At 33.4% G+C, this 26297-nt stretch overlaps 1 protein-coding gene across 2 annotated transcripts in view; it reads right to left on the bottom strand.

The window, feature by feature from the left end:
- The window catches only part of HOMER1 (homer scaffold protein 1), a 133368-nt gene that overhangs the window by 26149 nt on the left and 80922 nt on the right, over positions 1 to 26297 (bottom strand). For both annotated transcript variants that reach the window (XM_031447212.2, XM_010975038.3), the window contains exon 5: positions 21556 to 21695. In XM_031447212.2, the coding sequence (XP_031303072.1) occupies positions 21556 to 21695 (140 nt within the window). The remainder of the gene's footprint in view (positions 1 to 21555; positions 21696 to 26297) is intronic.

Consider the following 26297-nt stretch of genomic DNA (forward strand, 5'->3'; position numbering starts at 1 on the left):
ATTATTTCAAAATATGTAATGCATGACTGTATGAGTCTATAAATAGAAGTATCTGAGTTGTAAAGAATTTTGTTAAAAGAACACATGAAGCAAGAACCAGCTGTGAAACAACGATTAAAAGTACAGGCTCACGTACACCAAAAACTAACACAATGTTACATGTCTATTACAGCTCACTTTAAAAAGGCAAAGGCTTAGGAGTCTGTTCACGTGGTTCAACTCACGGCTCCAGCCACTTGCTGATTTTATGACCCTGGGCAGCTTGTCTAGCTCATTGGCTCTCAGTTTCCTCATCTGTAAAACCAGCACTAATACTAACTCTTCTCATCGACTCCAAGGAATAAACAGCTCAAATAAAAGTATCTCTGAAGAAGGAACGTAACAGACACTGAAATGTTAGCACCTTTGTATATGCACAAGCAACAATCTTCAAAGAATCTTCAGTGAACTATAAGGTTAAAAATACATAACATTAAGTATTTTAAGGGAGATATTTTTGATTAGTGATGTAAATAACTTAGACATAATTTAAATGAAACAACATCAGGTGCGCACTCCATTATGTATAAGTTTAACCTCTGGTGGGTACAGACCTCTGAGTAAGTTTATCAAGTTAATGAAGAAGTGAGAAAATAAGTTAACCAAAAGGATTCTCATAAAGTGGTAATGTTGATTTCTGATTGTGAGCAGTGAGAAGATGAAATCTGAATCTGAACTATGTTACATTTATAAAAATATACTGCACTTTGGTGCAGTTTCCCATTTGACTTTAGAGGACACAAAATTCTACCCCTACCCCCATTTTTATTCACTAAAATTGAGGGAGACATAAACCCACTAAAAAGAGGCCCTCAGAAATCCCCTAGCTCCCATAACTGTGCTCCTAGCAGTAAGAGAAGTGTACCTATGTGCTGGAGTAGCATTCGTGGCTTTGGAGATGGCTTTGAACTCTAACATCTGCGCACTGCCTGCCTGGCACAGTACCTTCTGTGGTCTCTGCCACACGCCTTAAGGTAGCTGTGGTCAAGGAAAGGAGATACAAGGTGAAGGGGTCAAGGAGGTCCCAACTTCATTTTCACTTTTCACTCTCGCTGCAACTCCCTACCTCTAAAACCTGTAAAGAGATTCCCTTTGAAAATTTAAAGCAGCCTATTTAAAGTAAAAGGTGTGGATAACAACTTCTTGCTTGAAGTGAAAGGCTCAAACTCCTTTTCAGGTGTTTCAAATATTTTAGTAAAAAACATACTTTCCCTGTCATCAGTGAATTTACGGGGTTGGGTGCTGGATGTAAGGGAAGGGAATAAAGAGCTATTTAATGCGCCTATTGCTAGTTCATAAATGAGAAAAGAACTCACTCAAGGTGCTACTGTGAATTATGCATTTACTGTCTTCATACAAGTCAGTATTTGTGTTGGTTTCCTTCTTATAAAAACTGATCAGTAACTAAAAACTTTCTTTGGAAATTCATTCAGAGTATGATGTTAGATCATCCTATTGGGGAGATGTCTTCAGGGAAATAGCCTTACATACTAAGTAAAGAATTATGTTTCTCTTATCTTAAGAATTATGTATCTCATGAATATACATCTATCTTTTACAAAGAGATCGATTAATTTTAAGCCTGTCATTTGCAGGTTAATAGCATTATAATCATTATACTTTATTCAAGACAGAAACAAATATTTTTATCTATCTAGCCATAATTTGATTTAGTTTTAGAGGCTAAGATGCCTCTGTTTCCTTGCAAAGTAGGTCATTTAAGGAAAAAGCCATCCTAAAAATTGTTTAGCACAATATTAGTATTGTTGGGGGAAAACATTATAAATAAAATAGAAGTCACTCTCAGTACTGGCAAAAAGAAAAAAATGCTATTAATAGAGATTTTGCCAAAGCTAAAACTGAGTGGAAATATATGGCTAATTTTATAGTAAAATCTGTTTTCCAATTTTTTTGTCATGAAAACTTTTCATTTTTTTAGAAACCAATTATAATCAATAATTCAATTGACCATTATTTGGTACTCAGAATCAGAGAAGTTTTGCATTTCAGTTTAAATTTGTTTTTAACGATAAGGCCAGAGTCAAAAGCTATAACTTCAAATTACTTAAAAGTTTGAGTTATACTATGAACAAAATTTTACTTGCAACTATTATTGTCTTTTAGTTGAGGCAGATCATCATTAGTAACTTCATTTTTTTAATGTATATGTGAGCAATGTAAATATTATGCAAAAGTAAGGGCCCTGATCAAAAGTATTATGCAAACGAACTTTTAAAAAGGGGAAGTGCTGATAAGTGAATATAGTTCAGAATTAATAACAGTTTAGTCTACTACTGATTGATTGGCTATTACCAAGAGGGTTTTTTTGTTGTTGTTTTTCCTTTAAAGCCTGCCTAGTCAGCCTGGATAGAAGCCAAAGTAACTCCAAGGACCAACTTTACTGGCCAAGCTGATGAAGACTGGCTGTGCTCCACCTCCAGATTAGTTCAGCAACAGTCATCACTTAAGCAATAGAAAGATGATATAACTAAAATCACTGTCAGTGGGATATTTGCTTTGTGTTGTTTTTCTAGTAGTAGTGGCAGATTTGAACATGTCCATTCCATTAACTTAAATTTCCCTTGCTTAACACCTCTTTTGTAATCTGTGACTTTAAAAGAGTTTTTGTTTGTGTAAAGCTATCACATATGATATCAAGACAGTGACATGGGCTTCATTTATGCCAAGCTTAAGCAACTGAATTAATCCAGACTATTAAATCCAAATGCTGTAATGGATGGGGACTTTCCACCTTCTATATAACAGCAACAGAGCTAAAACTTGAATCAAGATTCCTGCCTCAAGGTTTTTCCAACTAAACCATATCTTTTCCCACATGGGCTATTCCGGTGCTTTGTTATCTACAATAGGCTAGATGCCGTCATATAAGGGTGTTGAGAATGCCATGAAGGGGACTACTTTTCAACTAGCTTAGAATGTAGATTAATAAAAATCAATCATGATGAGATTATACAAATCAGAAGTGAAATGAAAATGTGAAAGTTGGGTTCAAATCCTTGGAGAGTCTGGTAAAGTATGGATTAAACAGATTTAAGATGTTGTTCCAAAGGCCTTTGACATCACAGTAAAATTTGCAAAACATATTTTGAAACATGTTTTGAAGTGGAGAATGGTTACAAGCATGGATTGACTAATAAAGTAGGATCTCTTTATTTCTTTTTGAGGATATGAAAACAACAGACATCCATGTCACTAAATTACTCAAAATCAAAAGACTTTGCATTATAGAGATGGATGTTTTACCTAAATTTACATGGAAAAGTAAAAATTTTATAAAACGTGTACATGTGATTACCTGTGTAATTACTTCAAGGAACTACTATTACTATTTGCTATGCTGTTTTCTACAAATGAATGCAGAAACTAAAACTAGGCTCTTAGCATTAAAATATGCTTTGAGGTTTACTTGGTTTATTAACAGCTTTCAGAAAACACCCCAAATAACTACATATCCCAAGCTTCAGAGGAGCTTTTATCATATACATTGTGTTTACCCGTATTAGTGACTCCTTATGTAAATATCTTAGGCACTTGTAATGACTGATTTTTTTGCCTTTTAACTACTTAAGTTACATCTCTATGACTTACTGATTTATAAAAAACAAATTAAAGACTTATGATCCCATGTTCACTGCAGCATTATTCATAATAGACAAGATATGGAGACAATCTAAGTGTCCATCAACGGAAAACAAAGATCTGGTATATATACACAATGGAATATTATTCAGCCATGAGAAAGAAGTACATCCTGCCATTTGTGACCACATAGATGGACCCTGAGGGCATTATGCTACGTGAAATAAGTCAGAGAAGGAGAAATACTGTATACTGTCTTTTATATGCAGAATCTAAAAAAAAGCCAAATGCATACAAACAGACTACAATGGCAGTTACCAGGGAAGAGGGGGTGGGAGAAAAAGGATCCAGATATTGGTCAAAGAGTATAAACTTCCAGCTACTAGATGAAAAAGTTCTGGGGATCTAATGTACAGTATAGTGATTATAGTTAAGAATACTGTATTATATACTTGAAAGTTATGTACAGGGAACTATATTCAATATCTTGTAACTTATGGTGAAAAAAGAATATGAAAATAAATACATGTATGTTCATATATGACTGAAGCATTATGCTATACAACAGAAATTAACACAACATTGTAAACTGACCATACTTCAATTTAAAAATATATATATAAAGAAAAAGAAAAGGAAAGTTGCTAAGAGTAACATCTTAAATGTTCTTATCCCAAAAAAGAAATGGTAATTATGTGACCTGACACAGGTGTTGCCTGATGAAATTATTTTGCAATATATAAATGTACCAAATCAACACACTGTATACCTTAAACTTACACAATGTTATATGTCAATTATACCTTAATAAAGCTAGGAAAAAATAAAGACTTAGGAGAAACTCTATGTAAATACAGATCTAGAAAGCTAGCTTCCATGCTGAGTTTTTTCAAGAATTACATTAAAATGACATGACCTGTGGCAACTAACTTCAGGCAACTTAGAAATGTTAATCTTTTGAGAGTATACTTAACTACTCTTTCAGATGCATTTTTGTAAAAGTGAACAAAGAAATTCAAGAAAGAAGACAAACTTATTTTAGATTCCATTTACTGATACCACTTAACACTATATTCATAGATGATCTTAACAGACAATGCTAAATAATATATAATGATTTATAATACAGTCAGGAGTACCTCTTCCTTAAAATTTTTAGCAATTGAGAACCATATGACAAATCCTATAAAATGTGGGAATTTATATATTTTACCTCTTGGGTTCTCCTGGAGAAGAAAGACAAAGAAGTGTTTGTTTTCTATCGATGCACTAAGATTACATTTCTGATTTATTTAGTCATGTGATGCTAACATTTTCATGGTTTCTGGATAACTAAAAAGGCTATCAGTTTGTGTAATTTCTGAACTTAATTCAAGCAATCAGTGATAAATCAACAGTACTGCACTTAATATTTGGGGGATTAGATGTATATGACATTTTTCTCATCCTCAAAGGCATTTCTCACCCTAAGGCAGAAAAAAAAATTGTAATATATAGCGAACAAGTGACCAGTCACCTGAGTTAACAAATGTTCACTGCATTCTACCAGACAAGATGAATTCAAGAATAAATAATAAGCATGGCTATTGTTCTCCAAAGGCTTACAAGCTCATGGAGTAGAGACATTTTTATCTTTTCCTATTCCGTTCCTCTCAATGCTACCGAGTGAAAAAATTCTCTCATTTCTTCCATCCCGGTTTTTCTCTACAGATTCTTTCCACCATCACTACTGTGACCTGGGCTGACGGCACTAAACACGTAAGGGCTTCAGGTGCCCCTCCCTCTGCCTGGAATGCTCCTCCTCCACTCTTCTAGGTGGCTTCTGTTCTCTGGTAGGTTGACTGACGTGTGACTCCTCAGGGGGGCGTCCTCTTCTGACTCAGACATAACACTACCTGCCCTCTCCCACTCCCTGTGACCTCTTCTTCCATGACACTCTTCACAGCAGTAATTATGCATTTATTTATTTTTCTTACTCCCCACACTTAAGTCTAAACACCACGAGAACAGAGCTGTGTGCCTTGTGCACCGATGTATCCACAGTACCTGGCACTCAAATATGTCAAGAGTGTAAAGGGAAGCATGAGATCAGAGAGCTGAGGTATACGGGAAGATAGCTGGGCTCTCTGGGGCTTCCAGGGCTCTCTGAATCACCACCTCTGCATAATCATGGATCACCACCAAATATATGTCCTACTGCCTCACAAAGCTCCTTAAGGGCAGCCTTAGTCACTCTGTCCTGGCACACAGACACGCTCAATTAATGATTTTGAATGAATGAATATGAAAAGAGGACCTATACATGGATAACTTCCAGAAACAGCTGGTTATGCTTAGTTTGGCCATACTTTTGAATGTGGCTCATGGTAATTTTTACACATATAACACGTTAGCTAAATGCTTTCTAATCCATGTGATTACCCACATATATATACATACATAAAAAAGCACTCCATAACCGCAATTGTGCTTTCCAGGTGACCCCAACCTCTGGACATGTTTTTAGAATCACTGGTTCATAGCAGAGCTAATTTTAACCTCTTTACTTTCAAATAAAATCTAGAATTTACTTTTGAACTATTCAGGGACTACGACCATATTCTGCATAAACTATGTGCAAGTTTTAACTTGCTGCTCCCAAGAAATGAGATGCTGGTAAGTTGCCATATCCTTACAAGGGTTCCAAACGTTTGCTCATGCCATGATGGTTTTGGAAACATAAAGAGTAGCTCTAAGCAGTATTGAAACAGTTAACCAGCTACTTGGTAAACGCTCAGATTGTACTCTTAACTATATTACTAGATTAATAGACTAAAGAGCACAGAAAACACATTATATGTAAATTTATTGTGCCCTATACTCATATATATTACCCAAATCTAAGATTTCCTAATGATTTTCCTTTCCTGCAGTATATAATCAAGAATACTATGACTATACACAGATACAAGTATACACAATAAACCCTATTAACATATTTGTCAGTGTAAATAACTATAAATCAACATGACCATGTTGACTTAGCCTAAGTACATAATATATTCTGAAGTGAATTAAATGCCTACAGACCTACTACTTATTGGTGACTTGTGACCTATTGTGCCAAACAACGAATGAATTTTGTTAATTATCATCTTTTTCAAGTTTGGTCTCCATATGGGCTTAAAATTTCTTCAGGATAAATCTGGCAAAGACTGGGGCAGAGAAGCAGAAGATTAGAGTCAAATTCTAATTCTGAGATCTACAGATTTTAGAAAAACTCCCTAGCCTCCTTATACCTCAGGTTCTTTTTTTCTTTGAAAATGGGTAAATTCTACTTCTCATGAGACAATTGTAAAATAAAATGAGTGGAGATAAAACTGTAAAAAAATTAAACGGTATAAAAATATAGGTTTAAATACAAACCCCTCTAAGGCCCTTTAATAAATAGATTTCTATATACACCATACCATCTAATCTTCAGAAGCACTAAGGATAGTGCATAGCCTAGCCTTCAGAGTTCTGAACTGAAATAAACTATTAAAAGATGATCTCTTGAGGAAGAAAATAAAGGAAGAAGAAGAACAAAGATGATCTTTCTCTCAGTTGGCATCACTGAAATTTAGTGAGTTAAAAGCAAGTATTCCTCCCCGGCCTTTTGGGGCACGACGCTATCTATAAATTAGTCTGGAGCTTGTGTTAAACTGTGAGGCATGACCCACAGACAAGATATCCAACAACACTATTTGAAGTGTAAATGCCTACACTATTATTTCCAGGTATAGCAATAAATTACTTTTTAAATTCTTACATCTTCCTTTCCCCAAGGACAGCCTCTCAGATCTCACCATTTTCCACTGGTTAATACCATGTTTCAAAGTGAACCAGTACATAAAGCAGGTTTCAATTTGCTGTTTATGATTTAATGCTGCTAAAATTCATTCCCAAGTATAGAAGACTTAATTGTCATTATGGGTTTCAATCTGTAAGTCTAGTTATTAGATGGTATTATTGTTCAAAAGTTCATCCCATTATATTAATCCATTCCAGGACATTACAATGCTATGCTGTCTTCTGTGCTAGTGTTCTAACTTTAAATGAGTTTATCGTTCAACAGTAATAACTGATGGATCACATATTTTGAATTCACAGTGCCATCTGGAAGGAATTTAAATAATTTTAATTATGTGTACATATCATGGAAAAGCATAGGGCACAACTTCTTCTGCCTAATGTTCTATTTAAAGACAGAGATGGTGAATTTGACTTATTTAATTTTTTATGTAGCACAGTAACATATCAGTGTTTTTAATGATTATAAACTCGGTGCTAAATCTCATGCCCAGCCACAAAAGACCACAAGAGGACATCTTACTCATTTCTTGGACTAAAGGCAAGATCACTTTAAGATGATCAAGAGAAAGGGCCTTATAAATCATTACTCACCCCCTGCTTTTACTTGATAAATGAGGAAACCAGCTCAGAGGGATGAAGTGATTTACCTAAAAGAATATTACAAGCAGCACAGCCAGAAGAACCCAAGTTCACCTTTTGAGAGGTATATGATGGTAAGAACGTGTTTTATTTTTAGAGACTGACAAAACGATCACAAAACCATTATATTATTCACATTTCCTCCCAGAAAATTATTCTTTCTAGAATTACATCAGGCTCAGGATGTATTTGATAAACTGCTCCCATAATAAAATGGGCACTGACACAAGATAGCCCTTCTAAGTTTTAAAGATCAGACAGGGCATATTGTTAAGGTAATGACTAATGTGGCAGTATTTCTTCATTATTTCTGAAGCACATGTTTACCAACTTTAATATTTGCTTTCTATGATAGATTGGTTAGAAGAATACACATATTGTATTAGATGCTATCATATTTGAGGGGAAAAGAAAAACATTCTAATTTTTTTAATAAAAAATAACTTATCTCAATTAGATATCATTTTTAATGTTAAAAAAGTATCAGTATGGGCAAAAGGAACCAGGTTCAGAATTATTTTAAAAGGAGCCTTATTTTTATTAATGCTTATACATAAATTTTATCACTAATTTCATAATTATCCTCAAACTAGCTCACTGTTTACATGGTGCTTTCCTCATTATTATGAGGTTAGAATTTCCAAATTGTTATTCTAGCTGCAGTATTCAAACATACCAGCATTAAACCAGAAGAATAATACACTATGAGCCAATTTATATCATTCATATCAGTAGTAGGTATGAATGTATGCACACAATGCTTAAATGAAGGCAAACTATGAAAATGTTGAAAAGAGGGATAAACTGAGTTAGCCAAAGAAAGGCCCCTTCTATAGTTACTCCCCCCAAACAAATCAAGTAAATTAACAACTTAAACAACATAAGTGAGTGAACTGAGGTATATATGACAGTAGGGAGTAGCAGGATCTCTGGTGAAGTGAAGTGTACAAGGTTCATCTAAAGGTATTAAATTTTTTTTAAGTGAGGCATACAAAAAATACAACATTCTAATTTCAAGTGCTTTCTTGATGCCAACACACTTAACCTAAGACTATATCCATTCCCACTTTTATAGCATATAGAATAAGTTATAAAACAAGTATTTAAATAATATGGTAATTTAGAAAAGATTTTATAAATTAGTTGTTTATAAATGCCAGGTTATATGCCTGAATCCATAAGTTAACTTTGAATTGATTTCTCTTTTGATACTATACACAGTGAGAGTAAAGCAGTAGAAAATAGACATTTGACAGCAATTTAAAAACCTTGCTCTGGGAGCCATTATCAGATAATTCATGTGCTATCTCTGTTTGATTTGCAAAAATTGGGTTGGTTGATTTATGCGGAGGAGAAATGTTATACAATTACTTTCCAAAATATGTTATAAAAATGAAATTGTACAAATGAAATCAAATTCTGCAGGCTATCAAAAATTTTCTATACATGAATTTTAACTAATACTTAAACCTGTTTCCTTTATTTAGTAACGTAATTTTTCTAACTCTTTTTACTGTGAGGTAAAGCAAGTGCTTATCATCTCTCTTCTTATTTTTAATGAAAATATTACTAAAATGTCACCTCTACCTAATAATACAGAGTTTTATTCAAAGCCTGAATTCTGGGCATCTCTATGATTTTTTTCCTTTAAATTATATCTATTTCATTGTAGTTTTCATTTTCTCTTCATTAGAAATTGATGAGTTGGATTACCTTTTATCTAAGAGATATGAATAATTAAATCTCAACTAAATAAAAGGGGAAACCAGACACTTTTACTTTTCTTTAATTATAATTGTATAAAAGCTTTTGGTTGGAAAAAAAACAATGCAACAATTAATGCAGTTAAATTATTTACAAGGATGCTCAGTGATAAATCAAATACAACTTCATTCTCTACTTCCATTTTATTACACCTAAAATCCATTTATAACTATAGGAAAGCACTTGTAAATTTTAAGATAAAAATCTTACGATTGTAGAAACTATCAACAGAGACAGTCAAGAGTTATTAATTCTACACTTTTCTTAGGAACATTTAAAATTTGCCTCACAACATCCCTGTGAGGTGACGAGAAAAGAAATGGACCAAGATATGAGTATCAGATTACATGTAGGAAAATAGCTACATTAAAGTCTTAAAAGAAACAGCATCTATGAACGAGTTCTACTTTGAAGTCCAGAAAAATCAGGTTGCTTATTTTTTCACTATCTTTATCAGGAATAATAGCTATTTTGATTTTTAAGAAACAGAAAATTTTCTCCATCAAGAGCTTTTAAGACTTCTGAAAATTATGTGGAGCAGGTATAATAGCATTTTGCCAAAGGAACAAAACACAGGATGCCACGCCAAGTCATTTTTTCCTTTTGCTACTCAGAGATATCTTAAATGCTATCTAGGCATACTCAGGAATTCTTACAGTTAAGTACAGTTCTTTTGACTCTTCAAAGTTAAATCTGTGATGATTGGGTCTTTTTAAAGTGTCATGTTTCTTCCATGTTAGTTAGTCTCTCAGTCAGGGACTATTTGCATCTTTTCAATTAGTCTAAACTGCAGATCTTCTTCTTCCATGAGAAATGGTGACTCCACTATGTTCCAAAACTAGATGTGGTCACAGAAGTGGGAAGTCGGGAAAGGGAAGTGAGTCCAATTTCTTCTTTATTGTTTCTGCCCAAGACACCTATTTCTCTCCAAAAAACTAAACTGTGATACACGTCTAGTTCAGGGCTTGACACCTAGTAGGTCCTGTGGGCTGTGAGACCTCTAAGATAAAGTACATCTTCCTTGCTACGGAAACTAAGACTTTGTGACAATATATAATAATGACAGGATGGCTTAGCTATGCCTTTTAAAAGAAGCTGAAAAGGTATGACTACCATACAATAGCAGTGTTTTGGACTCAGGTAACACCCAATTACGTGCTTCTTCATATAATTTAACAAATTACTAATACCTATTCTCTATATATCTAGAGGAAAAAAATCTATTATTTCATAGAGCAGAGAGGCTTTAGGTTGTCTCTTCAATAGTAACTTAGCCTGTGAGTAAAGCATACCCTAAAATGATCCAATTACAAAAAACTATTAAGCCAAAGGATTGAATATACTTTCTAAAGTCACTTTTGCCAACATGCTTTTTCATTAACCTCATATTATAGATGCCAAAGCACCTATGAAGGAAATCTCTCTATATAACTGTCGGGGCTTCCACTGAGGGGGAAGAAATCACTAACCAGCCAGAATAAATATTAAATATAAAACACTAAAATACTAGGAATACAGGGGAACTTCCTCAATCTCATAAAGAGCATCCATGAAAAGCCTCAGCTAATATTATATGTAAGGATGCAAGACTGAAAGCTTTCCCCTTTAGGTCAGGAAAAAGACAAAGATGTCCCTTCTTGTCACTTCTATTCGGCATTGTACCAAAGGTTCTAGACTGGGCAGTTGTCAAGCAAATGAAAGCAAAGGCATCAAGAATGGAAAGGAAGAAGTTAAAATTACCTCTATTTGTAGATGACATGATTTTGTATATAGAAAATCCTAAGGAAGCTACTAAAAAACTGTTAAAACTAATAAATGAATTTTAGCAAGTTTATAGGATACAGTATCACTATACAAAATCCTAAGGAAGCTTCTAAAAAACTAATGAAACTAATAAATGAGTTTAGGAAGTTTATGGGATACAATATCACTATACAAAAATCAATTGTATTTCTATATTCAGCAATGAACAGTTAGAAAATAAAGTTAAGAAAACAACTCCACTAATAACAGCATTAGAAAGAATAGTTAGGAATAAATTTAACAAAAGAAGGGCAAAACTCATACTCTGAAAATTAAACAACACTAAACAACATCACAGGTCATGGATGGATAACTCAGCATTATTAAGATGGCCATCCAAATTGTTCTATAGATTCAAAGCAATTGCTATCAGGATCCCAAATGACTTCTTTGCAACAATTCACAAGCTGATCCAAAAATTTACATGGAAATTCTCGGGACTCAAAACAGAACAATCTTAAAAACAAAGAATAAAATTAGAGAACTCACATCTTCAAATTTCAAAATGTACTACAAAGCTACCATACAGAAGAATAGCATGAGGATAGACCAGTGGGATGGAACTGAGTGTTCAGAATAAACCCTCACATTTATGGTCAACTGACTTTTCACAAGGATGTCAAAACAACTCAATAGGAAAATAACAGTCTTTTCAACAAATGGCACTAGGATAACTCGATATCCACATGCAAAAGAATAAAGTGGGCTTCTATCCAACATCATATACAAAAATATTCAAAATGGACAAGATCAAAATGTAAGAGTTAAAACTATAGAACTCTCAGAAGAAAACATAGGTGTAACTCTTTGTGACCATGGAGTAGGCAATGGTTTCTTAGATATGACACCAAAAGCACAAGCAACATAGGGGGTAAAAAAAGGTAAATGCGACTTAACTAAAATTAACAACATTTGTGTTGCAAAGGACACCATCAAGAAAGTGAAAAGACAACCCACAGAACTGGAGAAAATAGGTGCAAATCATTTATTTGATAAGGAGTTAACATCAGAATATATAAACAATTACAACTCAACAGCAAAGAGACAAACCCAATTAAAAATGGACAAATGGTCTGAGTAGCTATTTCTCCAAAGAAGATACACAAGTAGCCAATAAGCACATGAAAAAATTTTTGACATTAGCCATCAAGGAAATATAAATCAAAACCATAAAGAGATACTACTTCACAGCTATTAGGATGGCTATAATAAAAAAGACAGATAATAACAAGTGTTGATGATGATGTGGAAAAACTGGAACCCTTACATACTGATCGTAGGAATTTAAAATGGTGCAGCTGCTTTGCAAAACAATCAGGCAGTTCCTCTCAAGGGTTAAACACAGAATTACCATATGACAGTAACTCCATTTCTAAGTATACACTTGGAGAATTGAAAACATATGTTCACACAAAAACTCATACACAAATGTTCATAGCAGCATTATCCATAACAATGGTGGAACTTCCAGAAAGGGGATGTCTTCTAGGAGGAAGGGGAAGAAGGAAGTGGCTGCTAATGGGTAAAAAGCTTTGAGGGATGTAATGAAAGTGTTCTAAAATTAACTGTGGTGATGGCTGCACAACTCTGAAAATACCAAAAAGCACTGAATTATACACTTAAAACAGATGACTTGTCTAGTATGCAAATTATATCTCAATAAAACTATGAATGATATGGGAATGTTAATTGGTAAGTAGACCCCATTAGAATTAAAAAGGTAAACTAATTATTCTTCATATTGGTATATTTGTTAGCCATTCCTAGTATATGTATGTTTTCTGATGCTAATAATCAAGTTGCACCAACTTATAGACCCCTTTCTGTCATCTCAGTAACAATAAAAGCATGTACATTCTTTTTTCACACAACACATTTATTTCCTATCTATTACATGCCTAAATGACTAGAAACAACAATATGGGCTACCAAGAAATGCAAGTCAATCAGGCTTAGCCAGAAGCTAAGAATCTAGCAGGGGAATTTAGTAAGTGATGATAAATGTGTGTTGAACAATGATAAAAAATGAGACAATGAGTATCTGGAAATGTGATACAGAAAATAAATCCTCTTGAAGTTTAGTAGAAGGAGGGCTACCTCAACTAGGATGGACCCTAATGATCAACGACTCAGGAGTCCTCTCTGGTCTAATTTAGCCATGAGCAAATAGTGATGCTGAACACCTCTTCCCTGGACTTGCTTCCGTTCCTGTAAAATGAAGTGTCTGGACTATTTAGTAGTGCAAGTTCCTTCTATCTCCAAAGTTCTAAAATCAACATTTAGACTTCAATTTAGGACAGAGTCATTAAAAAAAAAAATCAAACTATTTTGTCTACACTGGATATATGGCTAATCTAAACTGTCAAAGGAAAATGGCAAACTGATAAAAAACAAATAAAAGTAAAATTTACATGGATTTCAACTGTTTAGTCACATTTACATTTTACACACTCTACAAGGAAAGTAGGCCCTGAAACATGACTACTTTCAATACATTTCAGTGAATTGTCAGCTTATTTGCATAAATGTGAGGCTAATGTGTTACCCCACAAAGCACAAGTTGGCCCTCATCTTTACTTTTGCCAAATGTACATAGTAAAATTCTCAATTAAAAAAATTCTATATTCCCTAAATTCACTTCTTCGAGTCAAATAATAAGTACTTATTCTGGCCTTTATAAGAGATCAAAGTTTTAAAAACACTGTGGTTATAACCAGTTTTAAAACCACAGAATACAAATATTGCTTCATTTCACAGAAAATACATCATTGTTCTCTGCACTTCTTTTGAAATAAAAAGAACAATTATTCTCAAGAAAAGAATGAAAATGATTCTATTACAATGAAAATGCACATTTTAGCATTCTTCACATTATTTAGGTATTTAGTAACATTATTAATAAAACTATCTTTAAAATTTCTTTACACAAACTATGAAACTTTGAAGACAATTTAAACTAAGTCAGTTAAACTCAAATCTCAAGTTTGGTAAGACTGACTGCTTTTCAAAAATAGAACTAGTTTTATATCTTAGCTTCAAGGTCTTATGAACCAGTGTAACTTCAGCTGACTGAAGCACCGTACCAAGGGCATTCAGAGCATGTACTCAGTTTCTGTGAGGGAAACTGTTTCCTTCGTATGTTTAATGAATGCCTACTGTACTAAGCACCAGTGACCCTAATGAATAAAGCACAGTCCTTGCCCCAGTAGAGACTGAGAAGCTAATGTTAACTTCCACATGTCAGCTTGGAGACAATAGGAATTTAACAAAGGAGACACATAATTCAGTCTGAGGACATGAGAGAGAGCTTACTGGAGGAGGTGATGCTGGAGTTTATAAGGATATATAGGGGTTCATCAGTTGGTGATCAAGTTAGAGGCAGAGATTGGGGGCAAGGAAGTATAAAGTACTATATGTTTGTGTGCGTAGCCACTCCAAAGAGAAGGGAGAACATTCCAAAAACAAGGGAGCAAAGACTTGCAGAGGAGCAATAGCATGGCTGCTTGGTTGTAAGTGGAGGACTACAAGCAATTGGGAGTAAATGCTACAGAAGCACAAAATGATGAGGCTGGGGAAGCCTCATCTGATGACTATGGACTGGTCTACATACATCACGCCTCTGAAATATTTTAAGGAGAGAAGTGACATGGTCAGATTTTTGTGTTTGAGAGAATAACACCTATCAGAATAGTATGTCACCAAATACCCAGGATTCCAAATCTGCAGATCATATCCTCCCAAATACCACCACCAAGAATTAAAAGGCAATGAATATTACTAGCTGGGAATTTGCTTAAGATCCTTACCTTGGGCTAAACCATATGTAAATCACAAAGATCCCTTTTGAAAGCCCAGACTAGAAACCAGATGGGTCATATAATCATCTCTCTGGTCTTATTTTTTTTTAATTTAGTATCTTTGGATGAACCTTGCACATTCCACCTTACTTCACAATTCCATACTGTCATATACACAACAAATTTCACACATTTATGTGGCTTGCTTGGTCTCTGCCTACGTTCACCCCTTACTCTTATCCCTTACTATTCTAGTAAGAGGAAAGACGGAAAGCCAAATCCAAAGCAGGAACACTTTCCTCTGAGTCTTAGAACAGAACTGTCCATATCACACACCTCCCTTCCAATGGAATCCCCACTATGGCCTTTAAGAAGAGAAAGAGGGGAAAAGGGATTTTTAAAAGCCTGCCACAGGGAAGAGATCATAATTAATCTAAGGTCAATCTGTTCCATTGTGAATGACCACACCTCTAACTACAAACCTATCTTCCTGAAAATAGAAACTCATAATCACTAAGGATGGATTGGCGAAAATTCTTCCAGTTAATTACAATGGTAAGGCAGAAGGGAAGGAGGGGAAGGGATTAATCCCTACTGGAGATGTGTTAGTAATGTCATTATCTCATATGAATAGTATTTTTCTCCTTGCAAATAACCCATATTAAGCGATAATGCCTGACAAAATGCTTTAGCAAATTTTTACATTGTCTTTAAAAATTTTTAGAAGACATTAAAATAGAATAAAAGTTCTCAAAAAATTTAAGATAGGAAATTTAAGTATACATATGTAAAAAGCTAATAAAGTGAAAATTCTTGGTCACTAAACTGTATTTTTTACTGCATCTTATTTTTTAAAATATGAATTACTTCTTAGTTCCCAGCAATGCAGACCTATACATACTGCCAAATTACCATAACATCTCTTATAAAATGCTATCTGTTCACAATTATGGTAAAAGAAGTTCTGACATCTCCAAATTGCTGAACTGCAATCTCTCACAAATTGTCTTGGTCTTCAAATTAATTTTTCAAAACGAATTCTAATTTTCTAGGTTTGATGGTGGAAGAATAACAATATTTAAGTCAATTGTAACTGTAACAATAAGGGGAAGACTACAAGTCAAATTTTTCATCTGCACTTTTAGCAATGATAAAGCACTTTTTGTGAAATCAAGCCCTAGCTTTATACATGGTTTTATTTAAGCAAGAGTGATCCACAGAAATTACTTCTATTTTAGTTCATAACTATAATCTTAGGAGTTTTGCTTATTATCCATGAGAAAGAGACAAATGGCACAGCTGTGGAGAATATAGTACCCCCGAGTGTTTAACAGTCATTCAATTTTTTCCTGTTTGTATCATCTTCAAACTAAGTACAAAATGTATTTCATTCAAGATAAAACATTGTTTTTTTTAACATGTAACTAAACTGGTATGTACATTTTCCTATGAAATTTAGTTTCTGAAATTGTACAAAAATCCCTAGTGACAGTTTTAAAGTAGTAGCTTTTGGAAATTCTGATAATAAATGAAAAAATTAATTTACTAAATACAAATGGAATGAATGTGCCCAGATTTCATAAATTTGGGTGAAATTGTAGTCATGATTTAAAGCAAAATCAATATACTAAACAGTAATGTTCTGCCTACATCCTTTAATGAATATCTGCTGGAAACACATAAAGTGGCAGAAAAAATCTCTTTTAACTGAATAGAAGATAGATGCAGTACTCCCAAAATGCATAAAATCTAGCAGCACCGTAAGAATACATTATCTAAATATCAAAAGAATTTAAATACAATTGGTGCTCAAAAGAGCTTACTTTCCATTAAGATAATCAAACTGTTTTTAAAATTTATCAGTACAAAAATAGCTTCATGAGCTACTACTGTATATACATACCTGCTCTCAACTCTCAAAAATATGACAGCAGTTATTTATCAATGTATTACTGAATATTTGAGGATCATAAATTTACAATAAACAAAATTAAAAGTTTTAGTTTTCAGTATTATATTTCAGCACTATATTCTAATAGCACTGGGATAGTATAAAATTAACTATTTCTAAGAGAATTTTAGATAGCTTTAAATCTTTTTTTAAAAAGCCTAGATTTTATTAAGAAATAACAAGTAAATTCCACAATTCCATACAGCTGATGTTATGAAGCAAACAAGTCCTCCCTGGAGTGAGAGAACAAACACTTTCCCCATATAAATATATGCTGGTCTATTAGCACGAAGAAGTTATTTTATTTAGTATACAGTTGACCCTTGAACAATGCAAGGGATTAGGAGTGCCAACCCTCCATGCAGTCAAAATTGATGCATAGCTTTACAGTTGGTCCTCCATATACAGGTTCCACATCCACAGATTCAACCGTGAATCATGTAGTACTGTAATATTTACTACTGAAGGAAATCCACATATGAGTGGACCCTCGCAGTTCAAACCTGTGTTAAGGGTCGACTGTATAACTATTCTAAGACTAAGGTCTCAAAAGATGCCCTCAACACTTCAGTGGGTCAGAGTGTATACCTGCTAAGTCCCCAAAGGATATTATCATTTAGGTTAAAAAATTATTTTTTAAGGAAAAATAGTGATTTAGATAAAATTTAATACCATTTCCCCAAAGAAATTAAACATTTTCATCCTCATAATCTCCCTATTTTATACATCCCTAGACTATACCAAAACATTGTTAATTTACTGAAACTTATTCAATAAGAATGTTTCTGCATAGCTATGACAAAGACACAAAACATGACTACAGCACTTTACTAAAGAGTATTGAGCAGCCCATACATTTTAAAACTGAGTTCAGCAGTGTAATTTTTAAAAAAACAAAGAAAAGAGTAAATAAAGGTACCCCTACAATGCCAAAGAATTAAAATATAAAAAAAAATTTACTAGCTTGGTAAATACGTTTTTTTTAAGTTCAAAAGTAATTTAAAAAAAAATACTTGTGGATAAAATTGTATGTCTAGGATTTGCTTTAAAAATAACACAAAACTGGAAGGGCGGATAGGATTAGAAATGAAACAAGACTGGCCATTTTCCCCTAACTGTTGAAGCTGGGAGATGTGTTCATGGGAGTTCATTATAGTACTCTCTCTTTCAAAGATACTTGGAAATTTGTGTAAATTTAAAGGCTAACAAAAGTCTTGCTTTTCTCTTTAAAGCAAGTAATACAAAGCTTACAGAGAGTCGACAAACTATAAACACATTACTAAAATTTTCAGAGCTAAATGAAAATCAGGGCCTTCTTTTGGTGTGTTAATTAATGAATTAATAAGATTTAGGTATAAGATTTGAATTGCTTGCTAAGTAGCTATTACTACAATCAACTCTTAGTTAACTTGACTGACTGGGTCACTGTTCCCTATATTCTTCCATCTTTAAAAGAAAAAAAAACAAGAACTGCACAGATATTCTAGTGATTTTGCTCCTTATTTAGCAGCAAAATGGTATCAACCAGAACAAAGGAATGTTGGCAAAATATCTCTTTTGCCATTCATTCTTTTCTGCTGAAATAAGTGCTAAGGAAGAAAGGCAAAAATAAATAGTATAAATAAGCCTTAAAAATACAGATTTTTAAACGTTCTTTGCCATGGGGGAAAAAAAAGGATAATACATCAAGTTTAAACATTTATGAGTTTCAGATTTAAACAAAAATTATTTTAATATTCTTTGTGTCTCTAATTCATGAAACACTGATCTTATCTCTCTATAGTTCTCATAAAGTAGGAACAGTTATTAACTTCCTGATACAACAATGTACTTGTTTTGGGTGACTGGGATTCTATTAAGACGCACTATTAACTGGCAGTACACACTAGTATCAAAAGAGCTGAGCTGTAGTCCTAAAGTTGTTATTAATGAACTATGTGACCTAGGACAAATCACCTAACTTCAGAGATTTAATCTCTTTATATGCCAAAGGCACATGCTTTCAAACTTTGACATCTTACCCTATAATACAGCACACACATAAATATGTATGTTAGTGACATACAGTTTCTTCTTTTAACGTGGGTTTTATTCTGGTGTTTCCCATTTAATTTTATTACATTTTATTTTTAAGAATATGTTATATAACCCAAGTTGATTTCAGGCTACCATAGTTTGGAAAATCCTAGATTACATGTCTCTGAGTTCTCTAACTGACATTTTGAGATTCTGACATTAGTTATAAAATACTCAATCTTCTATCTCAGCTAGAAATCTTGATTTCAGTCAAGTAATGAGGTGAATAGTCTTTAATATTGACTGATGTAAAATCAAAATAAGTTCAGAGAATAAGTCTTCTAAAATCCTGTAAGTAAGATATTTTTTAAATAATAAGAAAACTGTAAGATTATGTAATACCTTTAACAAAATTAAAAGCTTAAATTGACCTGTTAAGTTTTATTTTCAGAACTCAAATATCTCCTTTGCTAATCTACATATTCCAGTTGTCAAAGAAGTTATATCTTCACATCAAAGTAAGTAACTTCTATTTGACTCCCAAGAGCAGAGAAAATCAATAGATGACCAATCACAGTAACTCCAAATACCAAGGGCCAGCAAAATAATAAACATTTAGAAATTTTTAGGTGCATAAACTAGAAATAGCTTTTACAAATGATAAATACAAAAGTTCATATTTCCTCCTTAATGCTACAGTATTCAATCCATGTCTCGTTCAAGTGTTAGCCAAAGAAATCAAGTTTATAATTATGTTCAGTGCAGTCATATTTATTTATTAAATGGATATGTTTAACAGGAAAGAAATTTTTCCTTCCCTCAACATTAGTATTTTTTTAAACTGTGTATGAATCACGTTGCTCTTTAATTGTAATTGCGTATTTTAAAAACCTGTATGATTTACAAATCAGTGTAAACATACAGTCTTCAGGTTGGTGGAACCAAAAATTTTCATGTGATTCACTCATTTTTATAGCTATAGAAAAGAGAATATGTTTATACTGCAATACTTGAAGCATGAGCTCTATGAGAATTCCAAAATGTGCCTACTCTTTTATGCAAAATTGTTAGCAATTTTAGGAACAAATTAGAATAGTCTCATAGTCAAATAGTTTTTCTACGTTCATTCCTAAAAAGACCCTAATTTCTTCTTCCTCAGCCATTGAGGTCCCACAATGTTAGTCTTCAGTAAGTTTAATCCTATGTCCCTAATATTCAACAAATTCAATCAAAATTTAAATTCTCGTAAAAAAGAGTTTGGAATATCTCATTTCACAATTCTTCTGAATATGCTCAAGAATTTGATTTTTTTAATTGGTCCAAAGAACACAACAAAGGAAAAGTGTTTTCTTAATGTTAACTAAAACTGCCTAGTCAAAAGTTTCCAAAGAAGGAAAAAAATTAGTTTTAAGATAATGACTGATAGGTATTTGTTTAGCAATACTTCAGTTTCAAAGATCTCCTTACACCTCCAAAATCCCACAGTATGGCCAATAATTAATGTAACTAGTTTGGAACACATTTAGGATAAATTGCACCTTTTTAAAGTATCAAATTCTTTAAAATTCAGAAGCATATGAAGATTTATTTACTATTATTTGGTATGCAAAATAAATCTGATATTAAAATTAATAGGTCCATGCTAAAAGTTACCCCAATAACTTGTTCCCTTCTTCAAAATCATACAGTGAGGTCACCTCTAAGACGATGGTAAAGTTTAATTTCAGAGTAGGAAATCTATTTTTAAAATTTTGTAAGAATAAGAACATACAAGAGAATAGAAACTAGGTTAACAGAGGGCCTTTTACAGGCTGTGAAAAGAAATAAGTAGAAGAGATTTGCAATAATATATTGTTTCACTGAAAAACGATTTGTACTATAATCAGCTCAGTAGCCCTTTTTCTACAAGGGTAATGGAAATGCTCACTCCAGTTCATCTAGGCAACTATAAACTATAAATTATTAAAACCGGTCTGAGGTTAACAGTTAAAAAGAAAAGTCTGTCCTGGAATTTTCACTCAGGGTTGTAACTTTGCAAGATTTATCTGAAACTGAGTAAGTTTCCATATCTACATATTTTACTTAATCATGATGGTTGAATTGAAACTGTACCTATGTGAAAATGACAATGCATTCTGAGTCGGTTCAGGCCTTGGCTCCGAGTTCTGTGTCACATCAGGTGTTCTCTCATCATCTGTCCCATTGATACTTTCTGGTGTTAAAGGAGACTGAAGATCCCCGCCTGCTGACTCCTTTAAAAAAAAAAAAGGGAGTGGAAATAAAAAAGAGTTATATATGTTAAAATACACAAGATCATCTAAAAATTAAAAAAGACTCTGGTGTATGTTTACTTATGAAGTATGGTTATATTTCAATGGACATTTGAGTCAAAGACTTAAAAAATGAACTGTGAAGGAGAAACAATTTTTTAACACACAAGAAAATTGAAAGAATACAATTTAAAAATGTAAACATTAAAAAAAGATGTAAACATAACACAATTTAGAAGTGTAATTTCAAAGAACCAAAAAAACTTCTGCATTTATATAATCAATTAATTGATTAGAATAAAAAATATTCAATAATTACTTGAGAAGAAAAAGATGGGACAAAAATGCAAGATTTTATTTTTTATTTGGGAGGGTAGGAAGGCAAAGAGAATGAATCTTCAACAAGTCTTAATTTTTCTTATCTGCCATTGTTTTCAATTCCAACAGTCATTTAGAAAAGTAACCAGAAATATTTCTATACCATATTATATATAATGATGTTAGTGTATTTTAGCTTTTCTTGCCTGCTACTCATAATGAAAATATTTTTCTTTGCAAAATTTCCTGTCTTATTTCTATGGATGTAAATTAAACTTATCCCACTGGAAAATAAATGGAATTTAAAATGAAGCTCATGCTGACACGTTCGTGACTGCCATCATCAGACTACCTAAATGTGATACTAGAAATCAGAATGAGAGGTCATTTGATAAACCCATTAACCAGGGAAGGTACTAGCACCAGATTGTTAAAGAGCAGCTTGGTGGACCCCTTGCAATCTCTGGGCAATAAAACTTAACAACTGAAATACGAGGTTATGTTGGGGAAGAAAATTAAAACACCAGCGTCCAAAAGGGATATGGGTCATAATTTGTCAGCTTGAAAGAATATACTATTTCCTCAAATAAAAACAAGAAGAATATGTGTAATATAGGAAAATGCTTATAACTAGAAAAAAAAGGATGATATAAGGAGATATTTAGATCACAGAAAAAGTATTGCATATGAAGAAGGACTAGGAAGAAATATAGAAAATATTAATGTAGTAAGACCAACTTTCTTTTCTGGGGCTTCTGGTTTTATATTGTTGTATGTGTTTTATTTCACATTTAAATATTTTAACTAATAGTTCCATAATGTTATAAATTGTACAAGCCATCAAAGATCAAAAGGCTACTTTCTTGATTTCACATTATCACTTAACTATTTTTCAATTATTAATGGAACCTCTAGTTTGATCTTCAATTTCATTATTTTTAAATCTTTCTCCTAAATCTATTGTTCCTATTAACTGATAGTCAATGCATGAATAGTTTGTAGGATAATATGACAACATGAAATTGTTCAACAACAAAGTCAAATCTCACTAAGTGAATAATGGGAACAGTATCCAAAATGACTATTTCTAGATCAGTTATGGACCATATCAATTAGCTAGAAAAACTTCAAGCAGCCACTAAGAAACCATGAGGTATTCACATTTGGTTTCAATAAATCAGGAAAATTTTTCTCCAAGAAAGGCCAAACCAAACTAAAATAATCAAGGTTCACTGTCCAATGAACTAAACAGTAAGTTGGCCAGGACCTGATTCAGTGGAAATGATAACAGAGGCAAATTACCTTGTTATCCTGAAAAGGCATAACCAGTATTAGCAACTACGGATTTGCTAGAACTGGATGATAAGAGTATGAGGGACAAAAATAGATTAGGACTAAAAGAGAGAGGAAGAGGAATAGTCATTTGATTTCTGGTTCTTACTACATTCTGGGGGAAAATAAGAAAGATTATGAGGCATGGGTGTTGGGGAGGCTAGAAATGGTGATGCTGCTGAAGCAACTAAGAAGGAGAGAAGGAAGAAAGCGATAGAGGTTGCAATGATGCCAGTATCTCACTGCAGCAAGCTTTTCTTCCAAAAGCTCGAACATTAGCTGTGTTTAACAAAAGGCATATTTAAGTTATCCTAAACATTATATCTAAAATGAAAACAAAAAAGCTCAGAACATGTTTTATTTTTAAGGAGGTTTAAAAAAATTAATATTTGCTCATGAAAATAAGAAAGAATTCCAACAGAAATAAGGGAAATCAATCTTCTTTGCTCTCTAGCTTCTCCAACTACCCTAGAGGTAGCCAAAAGTATTGGGTGAAACCTTTCAGAAATTTAACATATGCTAAAAATAGCACTGTGAAACTTGTTTTACTTAACATATTCCAAACATCTAGTTGTTTTTTTAATATAAACTTTGTGTAATTTTCTAAACATCTAACTTTAGTTATTCCTTAAAAACCTTAACTTTCATAAAGCCAACATTTTACATCTTTAAATCAAATATTAAAATAAAAAACATGGAAGTATATTTATTAGACTACAAACTTTTGAAAAACTAGGATAACTTCTCCTTAGAAACAGAGTGGCTAGTCACTTCTATAGTAATCATTTAAGGAAAAAATTATCAAATACTATATTCTTTGATCATAGTTGATAAAAATAAAAAGTGTAAAATATAAATAAAAACTGAGATTTAATGAATTTCTTTCACCTCTACATCCTTATTTTGAGAAAATAAAACTCACATCTCACTGTTTCTGAGAAATTCTCCCTACACCCTACACCTACACATATAATCTATAACAATAGGCAAACTGGGAAAAAAAATTTGCATATTAAAATCTGAGCGTATCAAGGAAGCCAAAACTAACACATGTCCCCATTACATAAAAGGAGCCTCAGCACCGATGTAAGATTCAGAAAGTGCTTAAGAATTTGTTCCCTCTACTCTATTTATAGAGTGGCAAGAAAGCACTCCTACCCCCCCCCCAAAAAAGCAAAAAGCCCTAGAAATATCTTAAATCACATGGAAGGAAATGATGTTGGCCCTCACTCCAGGCCAGACCTTCAGAGTGGTAGCATCAGCCTACTCTCAGGTGTATGTGCTGCAGTAGGAGTGTGCAGGGCCAAGGGTTAGCTCTACTTAATGAAAACAAACTCATGCAATTACAATCAATTATTGGTGATTTATGTAAGAAAGAGAACATGAATTCCAATGAACAGATTTATATTTAAAGAAAAGACTTAAGCTTTAAATAAAAATATTGGTGAACAAATGAAATGTAATACTGCTGAATTTTAATTTATAAATTTAAAAGAATCTTAAAAAAAAGTCTTTACATTAACTGACTTTTCAGATTAATTCATCAACTGCTGGTTTTGATTCCAACAGACATGGAAGGCTTGTGCTGTACAACCTCCTATCCTCCCAACCTCTCCCACTCCCTTTCCATCTGTTCTTCAGCCTCATCAAGACTTAGATCTCTTGGCCATCTGCTATTTTGCTACGATGTCCGGCTCAATCCAGCTTTGCTTCTCTCCACAGTCAGCCTACAGCAGAAAGGCAATCACCTTAATTATACCCTCACCAGCATCATCCCAATTTTCAGGCTTCCTTACCTTCCACAACATCCATCTTGACAATTTCCAATTTCATATCATCATTCCCTATTTTCATGTGCCCAAGCTACCAAATGCTATGGGAGAAAATACATTAAATACAGTGGGTCATGTCATGAAAATAATTTTGAGCTCCAACTTCAGTTATGCTCTTGAAGTGCAGAGGATTCCTTAGTTTACTTACACTTGATTCTTCTTTTTCTTTACCTAACTGCAGTTCCAAACCTCTGCTCAAGGCTTCTCTTTCTTCAGTTGTACTTCCTCTTAGAGAATGATCTCTTTCTTCACAGAAAAAAATAGAAATAAACTGGCATAGACTTTCTCAGTTTCCCACCTATTTGCATCTAAATCCATTTTTATCTTTCCCTCCTGTCTCAGATGAAGTTGCTAATTTGTTTCCACCCTCCCCTCTCAAAACATTACATTCTTCTGCACAACGCTGCATCAATGATCCCTTCCTTCTATTCTCTTTTTCCTTCCCTAACTCCTTCCTTCCATTTAAAAACACACTCACGTTACTCCTACACACACATTCTAGGAAAAAATTCTTAACTCCACATCCTCCTGAGATTATCATGCTAACCCTTTTTCTCCTCATACAGGAGAACCAAATATCTTACCTTATTCTTACTACCAAACCTTCTGGCCTCAAGAACAGCCCAAAGTCACTAACTCTATCTCCTTTCATTCTAGAAGCTACTTCACATTGCCCTTCCTTCACCAACAGTCCACCTTTAATTACCAGTGAACTCCAGTTTGCTGTTGCACCCTTAAATCTCAACCTATTGGAATTCTGCCCCTGAAGTACCAAATCACTGTCTCCAATTTAAAATGCAATTCTCTTGACTTCTGTGCTAACATTCTCTGCTATTTCATTTCCTACTTCTGTGTCTTCCCCTGTACCTCCCTCAAATTTCTTAAGTGACAATCTTAAGTGACAAATTTTGACCCCCGTTTCTCCTATCTTTCCATCCTATTTTTTTCCTGGATATCATTCTCACCTACAGCTTTAACTATTATTCATTTGTTGATGACTCCTGAGACTTAGCTCCAATTCCAAATTTCTAACTACCCACTATTCACCTGTATCTCCCAACAGGATTCAAATTCACTGTCTGAAGTAGGAATGCTCCTTTGA

This window comes from Camelus dromedarius, chromosome 3, assembly GCF_036321535.1.
Source record: "Camelus dromedarius isolate mCamDro1 chromosome 3, mCamDro1.pat, whole genome shotgun sequence".
Classification (NCBI taxonomy): Eukaryota; Metazoa; Chordata; class Mammalia; order Artiodactyla; family Camelidae; genus Camelus; species Camelus dromedarius.